Here is a 22,852-nt window from a genome sequence, read left to right on the forward strand (position 1 = left end):
CCTGAACAAAAACGGAAGAAGGGCAAGCTCTTCAACTTTAGGTCTGAGATACTTTGTCCTTTGAACTCTAATTATAACATCTCCTCCTCTGCCTCTTGCTGAGAGAGCCTCTCTGATGTCATGATTTTGGAGGTAGCTGACCAGCCTTTCTTATTTTATTCCCTCCCCAAGCTGAATCAACGGGTCTTTAAAATCACAATATAAAACTAGTGACTTAAAACCCCCTAAGAGTCTGTAGTCACATATTTGTGTGTTCATTTGATGACATCTGATGATCTCTCAGATGGTAACTACCTTGAAGGCAGGGGTATAATCTCAGCATTTTATCTCTAGCTCCTAACACAGGAGTCTGGGAAACTCAAATTCTTGGGAAGGACTGTTGAATATGGCCATACCGCTGTTCTCAAAGTATGGTGCCCAGATCAGCAACAGAATATCAGGATGATCCAGACACATCTCAGCAATACAAATTCTTGCCCCCCACCCCCACCCGTATAGGACCCCACTCCTACTGAATCTAAAACTCTTGAGCTATAGCCCAGGAATCCGTATTTTAACATTCCTATTCCCCATCCCACCAATGATTCTGATATATGCTAACATTTGGGCACCACTTGTAATCAATAAAATGAATACCGCTTATCTAGACACAGGTTTCTGCTTGCTGACCAGCAATATGTCCCCAGAGCTCTGTTGACTTCTTCCCTGGAAGCAGAGGTTGATCGCTAACTATGGGTGGCTACACAAACCTGGCAGGAAAATAGTGTCCAAAGATGGTAAATTGCTATCTGGACACTGGAAAACAATACATTGCTCCAGCTTGTATGTGTAATATTCCTATTCAGTTATATCCTTTCCTATGAAATCTAATAAATCCTCTCTTTATTGAGAAAATTGAGTTGAGTTCTTATTTCTTGCAACCAAGAGAGGAATTTGATCCACATCACTGAGGAGAAAATGATAACCCAGACACTAGGGCTGGTACTCAAATCCCTGGAATCCAGACACATAGCTTTTACCCTCTCAGGAATGCATGCTTTAGACATAACCAAGGAACAGAGCTGAATTTTAACTTCCTGACAGTCCTACCGAGACAATTTAGAAAGAAAGGCCTGATTCTCCTTAAGTCCTTGGGCCATAATGATAAACACTCATTCACACCCAAGCTTTTTCTTTTCTTGGAGTGAATAAGTCCGATTGCAAGACACTGTCATTGGCCTTGATCTTTTTAGCAGCCTCATAAACACTAACCAGGAAGTCTATTAGTATAGGAAACTTCTTGCCTTTTAATGCATCCTCCACGTATCTGACCACCTGCCACTTACAGTGGGCTTTTCTCCTGGTTTTTCAGAAACTGAGTGTAATAAGTTTTGGTAAATTGCTAAAAAGTTTGTTGTATAGATCTGTTTTTCTTTTTTTTCCATAGCACTGATATTTTCAAAATAATTTAACTTGAGAAAGGTTAGCATCCTTGCAGGAGGGTTAATAATATATTAATAAATGTGCATATCAGAACTAACTTGTCAAATCAAAAAAAAGAAAAATTTACAACAAACAGATACCAATTGTTTCAGTTCCATTTACTAGAGAGACTACTGGCTAAGGAAACAGATTCTACTGTTTTCTGCGTGAGCTAAGCTGGTTTGGTATAACCACTGTATGTTCCCTTTTTACTTCTTCCTCTACTCTTGTAGAAGACAGTCAGGAAGAGAAAATGAGTTGTGTTTCCTTTGGTTGTATGTTTTATCCCTTTTGGTATTATGACTTACACAGAATCTGAAAGTCTCTAGAGAAAGGTTATACTTGTTTAGTGAATAATCATTTCTAAAATTCCACTTTGAATATTTCTCAAATTATTCAGACAGGCAAAGGGACATTAAATTCCTAGGTGTCAAAGTTAATTGGTTTTTAACGGCTTTATAAATTCCACTTCATGTTTTGGATTAGTTATAAAGTCACAGATATTTTAATAACATAGGAGTAAATAAATACATTTGGGCAACAGTTTCATCACTTAGGAAAGCAAACACCTGGTGAACTGCTCTTAAACTATGTTAAGAAAAAGTGTTTCATTCACATTATTAAAGTTTCGGATGAGACTTTTGTGCTTGGACTTCATAAAGAGCCAATGTGCTGATCTGGGCTTTCAAGTGCATTATTTGTTAATTGGGTGACTGTGTGCTAGAGAGACTCCTACTTAGCTGACTGGATTGGAATAGACTTGCTCATTCTCGTCAACCCCACAATGCTTCTAGCATTTCATCCTGGGTCTGATATCACATTAGTCTGTGCTACAGTATAAACTGAATTTTATGATTTCAAATAATAGAGGGCTAAAATAAAGTGATGTCTGAGGAACTGAAAAAGAAGATCGATCAGAAAGGGATGATAATAAATTTTCAAATTTTAAGACTAGTGTGAACCGTATTACATTCCATCTACTTCTTCACTTTGTTCCTTCTATAAACAATGTTCCTTCAGGTAACAGATTTAAGGAATAACACAAACTAGCATTAAGGCCATGATCAACCACTGCTAATTTAGAGTGATCGGGGTGGGGCTCCAGGATATAACAGAGACTTGAAAGTGAAAAAATGCAAAAGGCAATAATACCTCAGCTGCAAAACCAGAGAAACTGCCAAGCTAGAAAATACCTATAGCAGGTGCAAAGGTGAGAGAGGAATGTTCTCGTGATAAACATTAAGTAAGACTGGTCGACCACAAGTAAGTCTGCTTGGTAGTTCACTGGTGCTCCCTGCAGGACTGTGCAGACAACAGAGTGGTATGGCCCCCAAACCACATTACCTAAAACATGAAAACCTTGAAGATAAGTCTAAAATTTACTAAAGAGTATGAAAGCCTTCTTCCATATAATATGGACCATTCTGGCAAAAGATGGATAATAGACTTTCACTTAGGAAAGGACGAGAGAAATAAATCTAACTCAAATTCCTTCACTTTGGAGTCTCTAGGTAAAGGATACATTTAATCAAAAGTAAACTCTAAATATGAAAACCATTAAATAATTCTATTACCAGCATAAAATAAAACTTGTGAAACTAAACCTGTACACACTGCACTGGTGTATTCACTCACAATCTCAACTGCTGAATGACCAATAAACATTATCTATGTTTTGATGTAAAGAAAATAACCACTTAGTTCCCCTGTAAGACGAAATATATAACTTATCTTCAAAACAGAAAATCAATAAAGAAAATAATCTGTCCTTAGAAATGAAGGCACTGAATGAATGACTTTACAACTTCAAAAGTCAGTTATTTTTCTACTTCAAAGAAGATCAGACTGAACTAACTCCTGCTATCAAATACAGGCAAGTACACTTGATTCTAAGAAACATTCTGTCTGCTTTGGCATTTCTATTTCAACTGATATATTTTACAGGTTCACTTTAAACTAAATTGGGTTTGAATAAAGTGTTCTTTACTACATTTTGGGTTGTCAAAAATTAACTCAAAAGTAATAATAAAAGACTGTGTCTTTATTTTATCAAAGTATAGTGAGTTTAATAGGGTTTCAATCTATCAGTTTTTTCATAACTATAGTCAAAATATTATCTATTTACTTTCATCCCAAACTGGTGAGAACTACTTAATTTTCTTCATTGCTCTATAAAGGATAACAAAACCAAATAACATGTGAAATTATCAGTCTGTAAGGATAGGAACCATGTTTGCCTTGTAAAATGCCATAATTCTATCCCTAGAACACATCTGGAACATAATATAAACAAACCCAGGGAAAAATGCTTTTGATCAATAAACGTTAAAGTAATGTAAGAAAATACGTGGGGGATATTTTTCTTTTAAAAAGTTTCCAATACAGAATGTTACTGGATCTTAGACAACAAAGGACATTTACAGCAACTAAATCAAACACATGCTGGTTGTCATGTATTTTGCAAATTTGACAATGGGAGCTTTTTTGACCTGATGCCATGTTTACTTTTAACCTTTGAAAGCCTAAAGAAACAGATTTTTCTAAATAAAAAAATGAGACTCATCAAGAATCTACAGAAATGAGTCTAAACATCAATAAAAAAAGTGACTTTTCTTGGTAAGAGGACAGTAAATCTTTTAAAAGCTATTCATTTCCATGAGGCAAAACTGGTATATACGTCAATTCAAAGTATCGCTTATAAAAAGAAACAACTACTACTTAGTACTTAACAGTATGCAAAAGAGCTTCTCAGAAAATTAACTCAATAAATGATAGTTATTTGGAAAAAAACAATGCTACTGTGTGCACAAAAAAAATGCTGCAGTAATAGCACACATACATCAGGCAGCTACTTAGTCCATCAACCCAGCCTGAGTACCTACTGCATGCCCAGCCCAGTGTCAGGTTCTAAGTTCTATGCTACTGGCATCTAGGATGGTTCATCAATCATGGTGTCTGTGCCACAGGGTTAACATTTTTCTACAACTGCCCAAATGAATGCCAACCTCTTTACATGATTTATTTAAGTAAGTAAAAGAGTGTGGCCAATTCAGGATTACCTCACATTTATTCAGCAGCCCAGTTTCTTGCAGCCGTGACCAGATGCTCTGTATTCGTCCAGCATGCTCAGGGTGGGTGGTGGAATTGCCACAAATGCACTGGTGTTTCAGCATCAGAGGATCGTAGGCAATTCCTTCAGGACAAAGAAAATACAGCAAAAGATGAGTAATGATACAAAGCAGTGCTACAAGTTACATGACAATATGATTACTCCAAAACAAAAAAGCATTCTTTTAAAAATAAATTTACACATAGAGAAATAATACATATCCACAAATTTCCAGGAGCATATAAGGGCTATTTAGTTATCTGGATATATGTGCAAAAAAAAGTCAACCCATGGATTAATCAGTACTCAGACCCTAGCTTATTTAGTAAATCTGTGAAGTGATAAAGACAGTAACACTTTAGAAACTTCAGGTTAAAAAAACACACTGTAATTTTACCAGTATCTTAAATCATTATGAAGCATTTTTAGACAGATAATTCAATTCAGTAGAGGTCAAAATTTTATCACTGAAGCCACAAAATGAGCTGACTTTAAGTTGTGAATTTATTTCACAGACTGGGATTTCAAAATTTGCAGATACTGACAGGCATATATAGAACAGATAAACAAGATTATACTGTATAGCACAGGGAAATATATATAAGATCTTGTGGTAGCTCACAGCAAAAAAAAAATGTGACAATGAATATATGAATGTTCATGTATAACTGAAAAATTGTACTCTACACTGGAAATTGATACAACATTGTAAAATGACTATAACTCAGTAAAAAAATGTTTAAAAAAAGGTGAATTTATTCCATGAATAATTCTAGCCTTCCTTTAGATCAGGGTTACATCTGCAATAAACTGCAAGAATTGCCAACTGCTTGCCTATTCTGCTTTAGCAATTCCTTCAAAGTTGTGCAGAAAGAGTTCCTTCTTTGCTTATTGTATTTTTCTCATAATTTAAGCCAATCTGTAAACAATACAGATATCATAGATTTGATAATATTGTGGGGCATTTGAAGTGTTTCTTCTAAAAATTAAGTCAGCTCCAATACCTTCAGCAGAGTTTACATAGATACTTAATAAAATCTGCTTTTAAATTCTCATGAGTTAACACATTTCATACTTCAGTTACAAAACTTTGATGGGAAAGATTTCATAAACATTTGATGAAATGAGCTATTAGGGATAAATAAAATAAAACTTTTTGAAGCAACAAATTAGATGATGATTATAACTCTGGTTAATTTTGGAAAGACTTCTACCTTAACCTGATTCCTTGGGGGAAAACATGTTACTTACAAAACTGCCTGACATAAGAAATTATTTAACCAATCACAGATTCCAATATATTACCATCAAATGGATTCTATGGGGGCATGGAGGGAGGACAGAAGAATCTCTTATAAGAAATTAAAGGCAAAAATAAGTATCTATTCAATAACAGCTAAGTACCAGCAATTAGTGTTGCAAAGTAAGTTCAATTAATGCATTTTATTCTCCCTTTAACTTATTGTTTTAGAGGAATGTTACTCAAGAGGGGAAAATATTTGTTCTCAAGTATATTAAAACCAGGCAGTGTATTTTGAAATCATGTGGTAAAAATTATGTCTAAGAAAAAATATTTCGCTGGTCCAAATAACATCCATTCTTTTCTTTTTAATTGAGATATAGTTAATGTACAATATTATGTTAGTTTCAGGTGTACTACACAGTGATTTGACATTTGCATGCATTACAAAATGATCACCAAGATAAGTCTAGTAACCGTCTGTCTCAATATAAAGTTATTACAATATTATTGACAATATTCCTTATGCTGTATATTACACTCCCAAGGTTTACTTACTTTATACCTAGAAGTTTGTACCTTTTAATCCTCTTTACCTATTTGGCCCAACTCTCCAAGCCCCTCCCCTCCAGCAACTACACATTTAAGTCTGCTTTCATTTCATTTTGTTTGTTTAATTCCACATTTAAAGATATAGATTTTATATTACACAGTATTTGTCTTTCTCTGCCTGATTTATTTCACAAAGCATGATACCCTCTAGATGAAGTAATATCCATTCTTAAGATGCAAATAGCTTCAAAATCCCACTCTGTGCCCCTGACTCTCACATTTTCATCCCTTCTGAGTGGTACACTTTCACACTTGTCTACTCAATTGCCCATCCAAAATCTCTACTTGGATGTCACATAGTTTTCATAAAGTGAGAGTATCTCAAATTTGAGCTCATGATCTTAAACGTCACACAGTGTTCCTCATTTCAGCAAAGGACATCATGATCCACCATTGCTCACGTAAGAAATCTTACTGTCTTCTTGATACTCCCTTTCTAATGAACCATGTATTGCCTGTTTTCCCTGGAAAATATATCCTGGATCACTCCCTTCTTATCTCCAATGCCAAAACCATACACAATCCAAGGTACAATTACCTTTAATCTCAACTCCTGAGATACCCTTATAACTGGCTACCTGACTTTCACTTAGTTTTATCTGCCACCTAACAGTAGCTGTCTTTGTTTAAATCTTTGGGTGCCTTCGTTGATGAGATTGCAACTTCTCAAAACAGCACAGATGGGCCCTTCCCCACCTCTCCAGCTTCACCTCATACTCTTCCCTTCCTTGAGCCCTATTTCTCACACAAAGGCTTACCTTCCAGTCCTCAAAATACTCAAAATCATACCAGCCTTAGGACCTTCATACTGGCTTTCATCTTATGCCAACATTCTTCCCTCTTGCCCGTGCCCCCATAACTCCCGTCTTCATTTGGCTAATATCTAATTCTTCAAGGCTGTTTTAATGTCACTTCCTAAACGAAGAATTCCCTGTGACCTCTAAATTAGGTCTCCTCCTATATGCTCTCATAGCATCTTCTAGGTCTTCTTCAGAACATTTATCACAATTCTGTAATAGTTGTATAATCTTGTTAACTGTACATTTTTTTCACTACCTGGTAAAATCTATGAAAACACAGACTAGAGTTGTATTGTTCATCTCTGAACTTTTAGTGTCTGTAAGCATGCATGGAATATAGTAGATCCTCAAAAGTATTTTAAATGAATGAATGAAAAACATAAATAAATGAACTGATGCAAGAACTAAGTCATATATCTCCCTTGTAAAGCCTTTCTTGATGACCCTACATGGCGGAATGACTTGGACTACTGAAATTTTTGTCGCCTTATTTGTTTAGTATAAGCATCTTTTATTTTATATACCTTATCTTCCTACTGGCAAGTGCCTCGAATACAGGCATTCATTTTCCTTAGCTTTTCTACATGGCATTTTGCACAAAAGGAGATGAATAAATATTTTTAAATAAAGTCAAAAGGAAGACATGAAGGAAGGCAGAAAGAAAAGCAGGCAGGCATAAAAAGTAACATTCAAAATATAAAGATATGTAAGACATGTCTCCACAATTCAGATACGTCAAGTATATGAGTTACTGTTATGTAACAGGAACTATTTAACATATTTTCATACTTTCAACCACAGTTTTCAATCATAGTTTCAACCATATACTGCATAAAAGACATAAATGATTATCATGGAAACAAAAAATATACTATTTTTCTCATTTTGAAAACATATTCTTTAAAAGTAGAGATTCTAATCATTAAGTTGCTCAATTCTTTTCACTATTTCATTTCTTGATATATTTAACTTCACCTCCATAGCAATTATCCCTCTTTTAACAACATTTTCTCCATAAGCCACTGCCAACAGAAAAAAAAAATATATATATATATATATGAAACAGGTTATGGTAGCTGAAAGTTACTGCCAAGTATCTGGAGATTATAGTACAAAGTCCAGGAGCCCTTGGAAAGACATTTGAATTTAAGGGAAAATAAATAAATTCTAGAACCCCAAACCTCCACTTACTCATCTTAATGATGTAGCAATGAGGTGTTAATTGGCAGACTGCAAGATGAGATTTTAACCTCATCTTTCATCTCCATTTCTTTCCTCTCTTTTTCTTTTTTCCTTTTTTCCCAGAAACAAATACTTATAGGGTGAGAAACAAGCCTGCTCTTCTCTTTGGGATTCATATGGAATTCTACTTTTCTTTGACCCTTTCTGCCCCACTGATTATCACATGAAACATAACTCAATGCATCAATCTCCCTCTTCATCAATGGGACAGGAGTTAAAATTAGGTTTTGAGAAAATTCACAAAGGAGTTTTAACATAAAGTATTCACCTGCATTTTAAACACTACCAAAAAAAAAAAAAAACCCACCACAAAATTTTTGGATACTTTTTTTAGATAAGCTTGGACTTTGTGTTTTCTCTTGGCTTTCAGTTTTATTAAATGAAGTAAGTATTTGAAGCATTTAGTGTAATGTCTTTCCCTTTTCTTAACCATCACATGTAGTTAGGTCATTAATTTAGTCACAGAATCCATTCATATCACCAGGTTTATGCCCAATCTTATGTGACACCATGAGGCTGAGTCCACCTTGGTCTACTAGGAAAGTTGAGTCTAGAATCTTTAGACCTACAACTCCTGATCCCTAGTTCTTAACATTCAACTGCATATTTCTTTTCTGGTTAATGTCTGAGGTTTCACACCTTCTCAAGGATTTGCTCAACAGCCCTTATTAAACACCTTGCAGGGCCAAAAGACTGAACCAAAGACTAAAGCTTGATACAAATATATATACGATATGGTATCTCTTCTGAAAGATGCAGGTTCAGTAAGTAGTCACTGAAAGCTCATAATGATCCAGGTACTGACAACTTCATTTTATTACATTTAACTTATGATCTAGTAGTAAAGGTGAGGCACATACAAATATAGTTATATGACATGCTTTTTAAAAAACTCTGTATGGTTAAGGAAGAAACAAAAATATTGGGCTGGGAGGTCGAAGACAATCTTTTTAAAAAAAAAAAATATATATATATATATATACACATACACATACGTATAAAAATATTTTTTAAATGGCCTGCAATTAGTAGAATTACTAAAATGGGTAGAAGGAGCTATTTCAAAGCAAGGGTCATTTTTAATAACCTCCACATCATACCCACAACCACTGTTATACTTTCTATCCATAATTCTAATCTATCCATAAGGTTTATCTTGCCTAATTTTCTCCATTTCTACTAACCTCTTCATCTAACATCTATTATATTTGTTATAATATTTAACAGAAACACTTAAAGTACCGGATACTGCAATTTTTAATTATGTCTGAAACTTGATTTGTCCAGCAAGCAAATGAAGTACCTAAAAATAACTGTTTAAAACTTGCTAAATTGTGTCTCTGGGTAGATAAGAACCATTTTCTAAGACTTACAGGTTTGTTTGTTTGTTTATGTAAATCATCTTATCAGAGTATCAGTCAGCTAAAAAGGAAATGGGTGGAAGAAAACCCATATCAGGCTTCCAACTAACAAAACATGCAAGTTTGTGAGTAACTGGGAATTGGACCAAGTGTCGCCATGCAACTATGCAGCCACTGAGGAGATTCAACTAGCACGTAAGCTGGCAAAAAGTGAAGTCAAATGCAACTCACTACACACCTACTGGCAAAAATTTGGAAAGTTTTCCCTACATTCAAGTATTGAAGAATGAATGAACAAATAAACAAACAGAAAAACCCACAGAGCCTATGAGAAGATGCTACAGAAACTGAAAAGGAAACATCATTCCTACTACTTAGCTCAGTGAATTTAATTTACTATAGTAACCGAAAGTAAGATTTTAGAAATTTTTTTACTTCCTCAAATATCAAAAGACATTGGTCCTAGGAGCCAAAAGCTAAATTAATGAGCAAAATGAAAGGTGAATAAGGTAAATGAGGATGTCAAAAAAACCAAATAGTGGCAACATTAAAATCTATGTTGAGGGCAACAAAAAAGGAAGCCTCATTTTAGAAAACCAAATCAGTGCTATTACACAAACTTAGAGACCTACAGAAAGTATGGAGATCAGAAAATAGATAGCTGAACAAAAAGCTGTGATTGCTCTCAAGGAGGAAATCAGATTAACTGAATAACAGAAATAATTGAAGAATTTTTCTGTAAGTAGAAAGAGATATGTGCTTGAGTATGTAACTGCAAATGCTCATCATAAAGATGATTTGTTTTTTTTAAATTAACAGGATAAAGAAAATATACCATGAGGTACCAGAAAAGAATGAACAGGCTGCCCACAAAGGAGCACATTTCCAGACTTTTCAGACAAAACACTGTGCCCTAGTAAATCTGCGTCCAAGCGTGTGCGAAGGTAAAAGGATGACTTTCTCAAGCATGAAAAAGCCAAAAGAATTTAAATATCTATACACACACACATATGTATACATAAAATTAAGGTATATAAATATACACTTCAAAATTTATGCTATGATATATAACATGTTAATAAACATGTGATAATATATGATCTATGTGATCAAACTGAATTAATCTCCAAAATAAAAAAAAAATAACTATTCTATCATCTCCACTGAGAATTAGATAAGCAAATTTTGGAGGAATTTTTTGGGAGAAATTTCAAGTACATATATTTGAGGACAGTCACTTCAAAACTGATTAGCTACTCAAAGGAAAATTACCTTCTCCATTCTTATACAGATGGTGACAGAAGCTACTCTGGGAGGTCTTAAAACACACACACACACATACACAAGTACAAACATATATACACAATTACACACAGACATAAACACTAACACACATACAGCTTTTCTTTAGTAAAGAGAGGCACAAAGAAAGAGGAAAAGATACTGGAAATAAATGCATGTTTTATTTATGGTTACCTCTGAGTGACAGAAAAATAGGTGATGTTCCCCTATAGTTTTCTAAATTTATCAAATTGCTCTCAATGAATACCTTTTTTTTTTTAATTAAAAAACAGATAAATGTTATCCTCAAATTCACTTAACATACCAATAATCTTTTTTTGGTATAATTTCATGTAATTCCTGTCTATTTGCTCTCATTTCCTTCAGATGTTCATTTGTCTTTTAGACAGTAAGTGTACACACTGAATCCTTCCACGTGCTAGCCTGGACCGAAGTGCCAGAAAACACTCTTCCTGCACGGAGAGCCCATTCGAACAAAACCCCCCAAATAACTAAGTAATTACAATCTTTGAGGGAAAAAACCAGTCTGTTATGAGGTACCATAATTGACTGAATTTGGGTTTTGCTGGCTGAGCAAAGCTTCCTGAAGGAAATAACATGTAAACTAAAACCTAACAGGAGTTTGCCTGACTTGGGAAAATATCATTCATTACAAAACAAAAGCAAACACAAAAAAAGTGGGAAAAAAAAGAGGGCCAGTTTTGCTATCCTCACACTGACATATTCAAGTCTATTTCATTTTCTGTCATGATGTGCCACCCACTAAACATCAATTTAAAAATTCTTTTAAGTAAATTATTTGTAATGGCTTTCACAAACATTGGGTTAGTTTGAGCACTATGATTCTACTTACATTAGACTCTGACTAAAAAGATAATGTTACAAAGAAAAAATTTACCCACAGATTATGTAAAGGAACCTACTGTTGGGAGAAAGAAGACCTTAAACAGTACTGGGTGATGGAGAAGATAAAGCCAATCAAACTTATTTGCCATTAAATTCTTGTGTCAAGCACTCCCATTTGGTATAAACTAGCACAAATATGTCATCTACTCTGAAGGGCCTGTTGTGAGCCATGGACAGGCCAAGTCTCATGTCTGTTAGGAAGAGGTGAGTAGAAGGAAGACTATGGCAGAGAAAATGAAATGTATTGCCCTTTCCTCAGTCATCAGAACTCATACAAACACCATGCCTTGCCTTTACATAGAATGAAAACAGTACCTCTTACATTGAGTATTATATAAAAATTTAATATTATTACTCATATCACAATATAACACAAAATTCAACTGAATATGTGGAAACCTGCCTCTACAACCATATATAATACAAATTAATATTTGTTGATTCAAATAAGATTTATTGAATGCCTACTAAATACAAAATCCTATGTTCTTTAAAATATAAGTTTATATAATCTCTCATTTAGGCAAGAAGTATACCTCATCAAGTACATTAAATATGAAAATAAACTCAAGTTCATTCCCCTATTTGTGTTTGGAATCTAAACTCTGGTAAATACTAGGATGTTGACATTATGAGAAAGAAACTAATCATCTGAAATGACCCAGTCTCCGCTTTGAAGGATTAGGTTATGTTTATGTCACGCTACGTTATTTGCTTTGTGGGCCACCCTTTAACCTGGGTTCCTTCAAGGCCCGCAAACCCTGTTCATCTGGCAACATGTTTTCTCAAACTAATAGGGTTGTTCTAATAATCAGAGGTCTTGCTTCATTCATATTGAAGGGACACATAAAAGGACAGGAAACCAAAGCATGTTTGGAAAGGGCCACCCTTCTTAACCAAGAAAAGAAACTATCAGTAGGATTACAATAGCAGACAGCAGCACACGTGGAAACAGCACATGAAACTTTATAATCGAGCTCACTTTTAAATTAAGGAAATGATTCTGAATGAATGGAACCGGCATTACAATAGGATGGTTGTTAGTGTGTCTCTGAAAGCTTCTGGCTGAATGAAAAACATTTTTAGTGAAAAAGAACTGAGAAGTAATTCTTAAAGGCTACTGCTCTGATTATCTACAAAAAGTATTTCTCTACATCATGTATCTGGCTTTGAGCAAAAATCCTCTGAAGACCAGGGATAAAACCAGGCATGACTGATCCAAGCAGCTTCCACTGATACTGGGCTACAATCCTGGGTCATCTGGGATACCGGGGCAGGTCTGCTTTGCTCCAAGAAGCAGGGGGATCAGAGGAAGTGGCTAACGTGGTAAACGAAATATATAAAAATATACTCAGATTGTAGCTCCTAGTATGGAATGCTGGCTTGTGGTATAACATGTTACAAAAAGTAGCTCCTATGCATACTTATTAAAGATGTCTATCAAAGTTAAATAACTTGGCCATTTCATTCATTGATTTTTAAATAAAAGATGACATCAAGGCTTGGGAATGTGATTTGAGAAAAAGTATTTTAACTTTTCCAAGCACAAAGGTTGCTTGAGGTCATAGAAGCCACAAAAACAAACTCTGAATTCTAAAAACTGATTCAAAAATAAATCAGATAACCTGTGAGAGACTCTGGGGGAAGGTACACATGAATTATCCCTTTGCTACTTTCAGGTTATGAGCTCCTTAGGGCTAGAAAATGTTTCACTGGATCAGCCACAGCCTGAGAGCATGGAACAAGAACAGGGTCCAGCATATATAAAAGAATATTTATCCATATGGATAGTTACAGCACAGCTTTTTTAATGAGGGAATAGCACCCCTTTTTTGTGTGTGTTCCAGACATGACCTTCCTTTGGCCTTGGAACTACCAGGTTTGTTTTCCTTTCTAGCCAGGTTCTGAAATATCAAACACAACTGTGGGCAAAGGAAGAGGGTGGTCAAATGGCCCACGCATCGGTGCTACAACCGATGGAAATGGAACTAACGTATTTAGAATTAAACAAGCTTTGCCTTGGTACCATTGTCTCCTATGAGTCATTTGTATGGGAAGTCAGAAGGAAACAGTGAAATAAACAAAACAACAACATAAACAAACTGGAGGAGGAGCACTCTCTGGAGTCAAATGAAGCGGGCGTTATAAATTTCCCAGTGGCCGAGACTACCAGAGGGAAAAGACTGAGGAATACTGCTAAAGAATGTGGTAGGGATTTGTGTTTCCAAAAGGGACTCATGCACCTGTTGATGTGTTTTCCAGGCCCATGAATGATAACAATTTATGAGGCTATTAATACTAAGCCAAGATTTATCAGATGTCCTATTTGTCTTGTGGCCAATATAACCTCATAAAATTTGGGTTGCAATGGGTTAAAATGGAGTGTTCTGCTATTGGAGTTATTCAGAGCATTTAAATCGCTTAATCCCACAAGACCAGTGCATTTAGCCTGCTTATTAGGGAAAGTCTTTAGGGATTCTCACCAGTTGCAGAGCCAGGCAGGAGGGGGCGGTCCATTGCTGGGTGAGGTACAATGGAGGCAGTGGGAGAGGAATGAGTCCTGGAGATAAGGCGATGTTTCTCTAATCCGTCCATGCCAATCGCAGCCAGCTGAGCTTGGTGCACCGAGAGTGCACGTGTGTGCTGGGGCTCCAGGAAGGGCTGTTGCCAAGAAAAGAGCACAGTAGAAAGAAACATGAGACAAGCACTAAGGGAGACACTGAGAGCGACATGTCAACAAATTAAGTTCATCAGGTCAGAGACATAATAAACGGTGTGAAGAAAAAAAAAATAGAGAAAGGGAGGAAAAAAAACAAGATCTACTCAATAAATCCATTCAACAGATGTTTTCACACTGACGGCCAGGGCCAGTCTGCCTGGCTAAGGAGGAGGTGATGGCAGGAGGCCTGTCAGTTCAAACTGATTGAAAGAAGCAGAACTTTAACCTCAAGAGGAACATCGACTTAGACTTAATTCCTATCTTGATATCAACATTTTGAAGACAGCCCCAGAACTAGTGGTGCCATGCAAAGTGGGAGAACAATTCAACTGCTTTCAAACTGCTAAGGTGGCTCAATTCTGTCAATTCTATCTTGAATTTATTTCAGTAATATTGTCAATGAAATATATAGGAGCCTAAAAATGGCCAATTAATTGACTTATTTGACACCCTTCAGTCTTCATATGATGGTACAGAATGACGAATGTTTTGGAGGTTGCATGGTATAATCTCAACACTATAAAAAGTTTTAGTTTCTTTATAAAGTATTCAATATAATCTCAGTGACTTAACAACATTACTATTCTTCATACTTCTCAAGTTAGCAAATCAAAGAGCCAGAATTCTGAAGCTCCCAGAAGACTCAACTTGGTCTATTCTTGTCTCCAAAAAAACAACCTCTAAAACATAGATAGGCAATTAATTTAACATCAGTATTTCACAGTGAGTATTTCCTCTTTCTTCAACATCAGGGAATTCATTACCTTTGTGCTGATTTTTGTTTCTTTCCTTTTCCATGTTGTCAGCAAACATGGAAAACAGCTGAACAGTGATACAAAACATGATCAGCACATATCATGGATAAGGAAACTAATATCCAAAAGGTTAACAAAGTCTTTTAAATACAAGTCTAATTCCTATAGTTTTTAAAAAATGTACCTGCTCTTCTGCTTTGATCTACCTGGCTAGTATTTACACTCTCAAGACCAGATGCAAACATCATGGCTCCTAAGGCTCTGCCTTAACCGCCTTGTTAGGCTCAGTGCTCCCCTAGCACAAGGCTTGGTACACCCTAAGTGTACAAATTATTCACTTAATGAGAATGCTAACAAATCCACGTACAACACAACTGTATTCAATGCATATTACCTGGTTTTATGTCATTGTGACTTTCTCTGTATATAAATATGCAAGCTATGATTACGAATATACACTTAGCTATAGACTTTAGGCAGAGATTTTCCAATTTAGAAAAAAGAATCATTTAAAATTAACTTTAAAGTAAGTTAGAATTAATGTATGTGTATATGTTGTTACCTCCATTTTGCTCTGCAGAATAACTGAGCCATCAATCAACTGGAAGGTATCTGTCACATAATCACATTCCGGACATTTGCTTTGATGACTAGAATGATTTGGTCAGGATGTAGTTTTAGTTATAATAGTTGTAACACTTCTACAAGACTCTAAATCTCTTGTTTCCTTCAGTGTCTCCATGTTCAGTTTCCTAAGGATACAGCAGTAGGTTTGACATGGGGACCATGTAGGATAGGAGGGATCCTCTCACTACAGAGGGAATGCAAATGCGTAATTACGGCTTTGGGAGTTTTCTATGGGGAAAATGAGCTTTTCTGCATATGATCTACAATGCATGGGTAAATATATACCTTGATGATTATAACACCCATCCTTTCTGTCTCTTTCTACTAAAAACTATTCTTTAAAACAGATCTAAAATAATCCAAGGCCCTCAATTATTTGTCCTGCTTCTAAAACCAACACATCCTATTCTTTCCTGCAATAATTCTTGTCCTAAAGCCATCCTGCAAGCAAAAGCTGACAGAAAGTCTCTGAAGGTAAAGTTGGAAGAACCTCCTCAGCCTGTCTTCTGGGCTTCCCTTGACCTGACACCAACCTGAATTCTCAATGTTAGAGTCTCTATTCCTTTTTCAGATTCTAGCCAAAATTCTATCTACTATGTAACAAATATGTCATTCCCAGGGCTGCATTCTGACTTTCATGGGCTCCTTCCTCCATAAAAAATATTCAAAATTATATTTTATGCTAGTATTGGTATATACTGAAATCATTATTATGATATTCTCTATTTTTTTTGCCTAAAAATCTTTTAACATTTAAAGTATTTTGTGGGTCCATTAAAGTATCATGAGTTCTGGGCACAGTGTCTAATGGATATGCTATGCTGGCCCTGATTATTCATGTTTCCAATCTGTCTTTTCTGCATCACCCCCTCCAGGTTTGTCTATGAAGCTACTCATACACATCCTTTAGAGTCCACTTCAGATTTTACACGGAACCTTTTTAAGCTCACATATTGAATGCTCTTTCTCTTTCCATTACATTCCCATCACACATTGTTTTTCTCTCCTTTTCCCTGCCATCATCTTTCATACATTAGAGTTACTGCATGCAATAACTACTCATTGACCTCATACTCTGAGCCAGACACTTTGCTGGTGTGTTGAGACTTCATGTTTATTGTCTAGTGAGGAGACAGATACTAAATATTTCTAAATATAATGTAATTATAAATATAATGAGTGCTATATGAGAAAAATGCAGAGTATCATGAAAAGCTGTAAAGAAGAAACTGATTTAGAGATTGAGGGAAATTCCATTTAACAAAGTGACATTTAATTTGAGACGTTAAGGATAAACCAAATTACCCAGATGAAGAGTCGGGGAAAGGCTCTAGATATGTTGTGTGTGAGAAATCATCTTTCCACGTATACTGAAAGCTTTTGACACACAACTGGATCTAACTCATCTGTGAACTTATTTTCTACTGCATTTTATATCTTTTCTTATGCTTGAAGCTAAACAATTATTTGCACATTAAGAATATGAAATAGACACTTGGTAGTTAAGGCCATGGTTTTTTTGAACAATATAAGCATGTTTTAGATGACGGGTTAGTAAATGTTTTATCTCTTAATGAATAGCTGAATATTGTAAGAGCTCCATGTAAATACCACCACTACCTTCTTTCTTTCTTAATAAAGCCTATTTCTGGCTTCACTTGGGCTTCAAAGGAAGCTTTGAGTAATGGAATAACAGTTTGCTAACTCTTGACCATGATACAAATGTTACATCTCAATACAGAATTTCACAACCAGTCAAGCAAAATCCTACTTATCCAATCTCTCCTACCAGGAATTGACAATACAGGTCCCAAATAAATATCTGTTCAATAGTAGTTAATATTACTCACCACATGTAAGTGTCCATCTATTATCTATTGTGCACGCAGATGGGAAACAGATCCCATGCTGGGTTGTATAGACAGGAAGGTGAATTAAGAATGGCTCCTGATATTATGGGTTGACACCCAAAATTCAAGCACTTTATCCCTCATTAGTAAGTTCTGTAAGGATATGAGCTTTGCTTACTGACTCTTATATTCCCACGCAATATTTCACATGTACAATAGGTGTTCGTAAATATATGTTGAATAAGTACATGAATAGAAAGGAGATACACAGCCATCCTTAAGATCTCACTATAAGGAAAAGACAAAACAAGAAAGCATGTTGTAAGCAATCATAACAGAAAGATCCAAGGAATGGCTAATGAAAAATATAAGAAAACAGAGAACAGACAAAACAATTATCAAAGTACGGTACTCTGAAATTATTTAGTGATGGAGCCAAGAGCTGAGGGAAATGAGTGATTTGAGAATTGTTTTTCCTCTGTACTTTTATGTGGTTTCCAAACTTTCTGCATATCACCGATATTAAAACCTTAATTAAGAAAAATGGCAAATGTTATTTAAAATAAACAGTTGAAACTTTCAGACACTTCATTAGGACAGATTCATAATCACTGGCTCTAAGAGCAGACATGGGTCAAATACGTCTGAACCTGCTGCCAAAAAAAGGACTATAATAGAGAGAAAAGTTTATTCGCTTTCAAAAGAATTGACTACAATTATACACTTTTACAAATGGAATATGGCTTTTAATGTTTAGGGCAAATCTTGACAATCCAGTAAGGCACACATTATTATGGTACATATTAGTGACCAAAGCATCACAAAACGGGAGGCCACTTTCAGATAGATATTACTCCTCACTAATAAAAAGCTTCCTTCATGAGGTTGAAAAGTAAGATAATATTTTTCTGTTGTAGCTAAAATTGAAGTGTGTCACTAAACTTTTTTTCTATTAGCAATTTTAATGAGATAATTTTTTCATGGTTATTTTCTATACTTCTAAGTATGTAAGTATGCACATGTTTCTCTCTTGCATCATTAGAAAAATAAAATGTTGAACAGTTCAGAACGTAAAAGTTAGAAGGATACCCAAATTAACCTCTCATTTGTTAAGCACCGTTGGAAAATGTGTCATTTCTTTAAGTGAATAATAAACATGCCCTCACCCCCACAAACGCATTTTTTATGAAAATGTCTTTTAAATACACATATTATTTTGAGCCTGTTTCTTATGCATAGTCTTTTTTTTTTCCCCCAGGTGATTTTACCAGGGACCTTGTTTTGATTGGTTACTTTGCTAGACTGCCATTCAGGGACATTCTTTCAGGTCACTGAGATGGGTAAGACAACCTCATGGGAAGTGGCCTAAGGCCACTATGCCTGAACATCATGTCTCCTTCCACTGATAAAAGCTGCACATTACTTTCACAGAAGAGTTTTATGCAACTATTTTATAAATTCTTTAATGATGCCTAGTAAGATGTCAATGTTATTGGGGCCTGGGCTTTTCTCAGTTGTGAGGGATAGCCACAGCCAGTCACTTGGAAAGTGGGTAGGAATAGGTCTCTGTATGGCAAGCACAATATTCTTGCTTAGAGTTAAATATTTGGGAGTGGCTTGCTAATGGAGAGCACGGGGTGGTTAAGTCCTTGGACTGAGGAGACTTCAAGGCTCTATTTTTTTGTAGTAGCAGTGAGTTTTAAATTTTGTTTCTGTTTAGTTTTCTTTTGCTTTCTTGTTGTCACTGCTCAGGGATCTATTTTATGGCTTCTGGGTTTTCATTTTGTTCTAGATGTTACATTTGCTTCCAGACATATTACTCATTGTGTGCTATAATCAATATCACCATGCAATTTCAGCAAAAGCAAACACAGTTATCATAAATCATAATCAGAATTATTTGAATTAGTTTAATAAAAGATATGACCTAAAAGTAAACAATATATATATCATGGGAAAATAATTAGAAAAAATATTAAAATTCTGCTTTTAAAGCTATTTCTTTAAAGAATATATGTTCCTCCATGCCTGTCATTATGAGCAAGTTGAATTTTCTTTTTTGGTTCACAATGTTTTAAATTTAAGAAGTCTTGCTTTTACAGAAAATTAGAATCATAAATATTCCTTAAGATTATCTTGTAACATGCCAAGGGCTAGTGGGAATTTACATGTTCTAAAGTCTCTGTATTATTCAGGATGGGGTAGAAATAGTGGTTAATTTTAGGCTTTTTAAAGCTAAACATGAATGTTAATAATTTTAAAATAGCTATTAAATAAATAGAAATAATGTACATAACTTTAAAATAGAGAAAAATGTTTGACAAAGAGAAAAAAACAAGAAGCAATTAGTCTAAAAATAAATGGAGAAAAAAATGAAGCACTGAGAAAGCTGTACAAATATAATTTCCACAAAAATAAGATCCTAGAAACAAATACCCACATATCACTAAACACAGTTAACGGGAAGGTACTCAATTTACCAGTTAAAAGATGAAGACAAAGAGAATTTCAAAAACAGAAAGGATACAATTTCTGGCAGATCAAGATTAAATTAAAAGGTCTATGAAGACGCAGAATAAAAATACTAACAACAACAAAAAGAAGTAAAAGCTTTGTGCAGCCATATTAAAATCAGATGAAACAGACTTTGGGGGGAAATATTAGGGATCACATAGGAGTATATATAAAATAAAAGCTCAATTAACCAAGGAAAAAAACCCTAAAATAACACAGGCTCAAAATGTAAAAAGCATAAATTGACAGAACTATAAAGAAAAACTATAAAGAAAAATCCACATCATGGAAGGTTATAACAAATATATAACAAAATGAGTAAGGTTACAGAAGATTTGAATAACACAACTCCTTGGTGATATAGTGAAATTTGCAGTCAAACATATTCTTTCAAGCACACACGTAACAATTACAAAATTGACTAATACAAGAAAGCTAGTGTCAACAAACTTAAAAGAATTAGTACTTACAATGGAATATTATTCAGCCTTGAAAAGAAAGGAAATTCTGGCACGTGCTACTACATGGAAAAACCTTGAGGACACCACGCTAAGTGAAATAAGCCAGTCACAAACAACAAATACTGTTTGATTCCACTTATATGACACATCTAGAGTAATTAAGCTCATACAGACAGAAAGTAGGATGGTGGTGGCCACGGACTGGGAAAAGGGGGAAACGGGAGACTTACTGTTCAAAGGTACAGAGTTTCGATTTGGGAAGATGAAAAGTTCTGGAGATGGACAGTGGTTGGTGATGGTTGTAAAACAATGTGAATATACTTGATGCCACTAAACTGTACACTTAAAAATGGTTAAAATGGTAATTTTTTGTTATATACATTTTACTGAAAAAGAGGATTTAAAATCATTCAGATCATATATGCTGATCACAGTGTAGTCAGAGATGTAAACAAGTAGATGAATAGATACACTGTATTTTGTGATAAAATCAATATAAAGATAATAGTTCTTCCCAAATTAATCTGCAATTTCTAGAATGTTTCAGCTGATTTTGAATTTTACATAGGAAAGCAAAGGCAGAGAACAGCCAAGTGAATTTTGAAAATAGTAAGTTGGGGACATAGGCCCTGCCTGGTATTTACACATACTAAAAGCTGAATTATTTAAGACAGTAGAATATTAGCTCAAGAATAGATTGATGGAGTAGAGGAAAGAGCCTACAAACAGACCCATGAGTATATGGACACTCCACATATCACAGAGATGATCTACAGAGTAGCAGGTAAATAAGAAATACAACAAATGATTTTGGGAACACTGGTTATCCATAAGGGGAACAATGAATTTACACACTTACCTAATACTACATGCAAGAAACAATGAAAAATGTATTAAAAACTGAAATGTAAAATGCACAATTTTTAAAGTTTTATGAAAAAAGGTGGAGAATATCACTCTAAATTTGGGAAAGGAAAGAAATCCACATACTTCTGTTTATCATAAGCCAGAAAAACACAAGCCAGAAATTGGGTGTAAATACTTGCAAAGCATAGAATAAAGCAATGTTTAATGTCTACATTACATACGTAACTCCTAAAAATAAAAAGGAACAGAAAAATGAACAAAAAGTATAAATAGGAAATTCCCAGATAATGAAATATTTCAGTAAGTCAACAAATATATGAATAGAAACAACCTTACTGGTAATCAGCAAAATGCAAATTAAAACCACCATGAGATACCATTTTATGCTCAACAGATTGATTAGAAATTTAAAAGCCTTTTGATATCAAGCATTACTGAAAATAAAGCACAAGAGTAATGCATAGACTGCTTGCAGAATAGACTGTTACAATCACTTTAAAGAACAACGGACTAATATTTAGTAAAAGAGAAGATGGACAGTAAACCTACAGTAAGATGGTGAGTGAAAAATACAAACAAAAAATGTATACGAAGTCAATATTTAAGTCTAAGATATGCAAATTATATTGCTTAAATATATGTGAATGTAATAAAAATATAAAGAAATGCATGGGAAAAATAAAAAGCAAATTCAGAAAAGATGGGATGGGTGGGGAATGAAACAGTAAAGAGATACAAAGGAAATTGTCTATATTACACTTTATTTCTCAAGCTGGATGTTATGGATGTTCATTACTATAATCTATTATTTTCTCTGTATATGAATACATTAAAAATAAATTTTAAATGTTTTGTATATTGGCCCATATAAAACACCAATATTATTATTACATACAAGTGGTTTTATTGAAAAGACTAAGTTTAATTGGAAAATACAAAAAGAAAAAAGTGAGGGAGAGAAAAAAGAAAAAGTAGATGAGAAAAGAAATAATCAAAATAAGCACAAAAAACTATTTTTTATCAAGT

At 34.7% G+C, this 22,852-nt stretch overlaps 1 protein-coding gene across 2 annotated transcripts in view; it reads right to left on the reverse strand.

Annotated features, from left to right (window-relative positions):
- The window catches only part of HDAC9 (histone deacetylase 9), a 644,065-nt gene that overhangs the window by 222,835 nt on the left and 398,378 nt on the right, over positions 1–22,852 (reverse strand). For both annotated transcript variants that reach the window (XM_032483885.1, XM_006190149.3), the window contains 2 exons: positions 14,517–14,694; positions 4,521–4,654 (listed from right to left, as the gene is read on the reverse strand). In XM_032483885.1, the coding sequence (XP_032339776.1) occupies positions 4,521–4,654; positions 14,517–14,694 (312 nt within the window). The remainder of the gene's footprint in view (positions 1–4,520; positions 4,655–14,516; positions 14,695–22,852) is intronic.

The sequence above is a fragment of the Camelus ferus genome, chromosome 7 (assembly GCF_009834535.1).
Source record: "Camelus ferus isolate YT-003-E chromosome 7, BCGSAC_Cfer_1.0, whole genome shotgun sequence".
Taxonomy (NCBI): Eukaryota; Metazoa; Chordata; class Mammalia; order Artiodactyla; family Camelidae; genus Camelus; species Camelus ferus.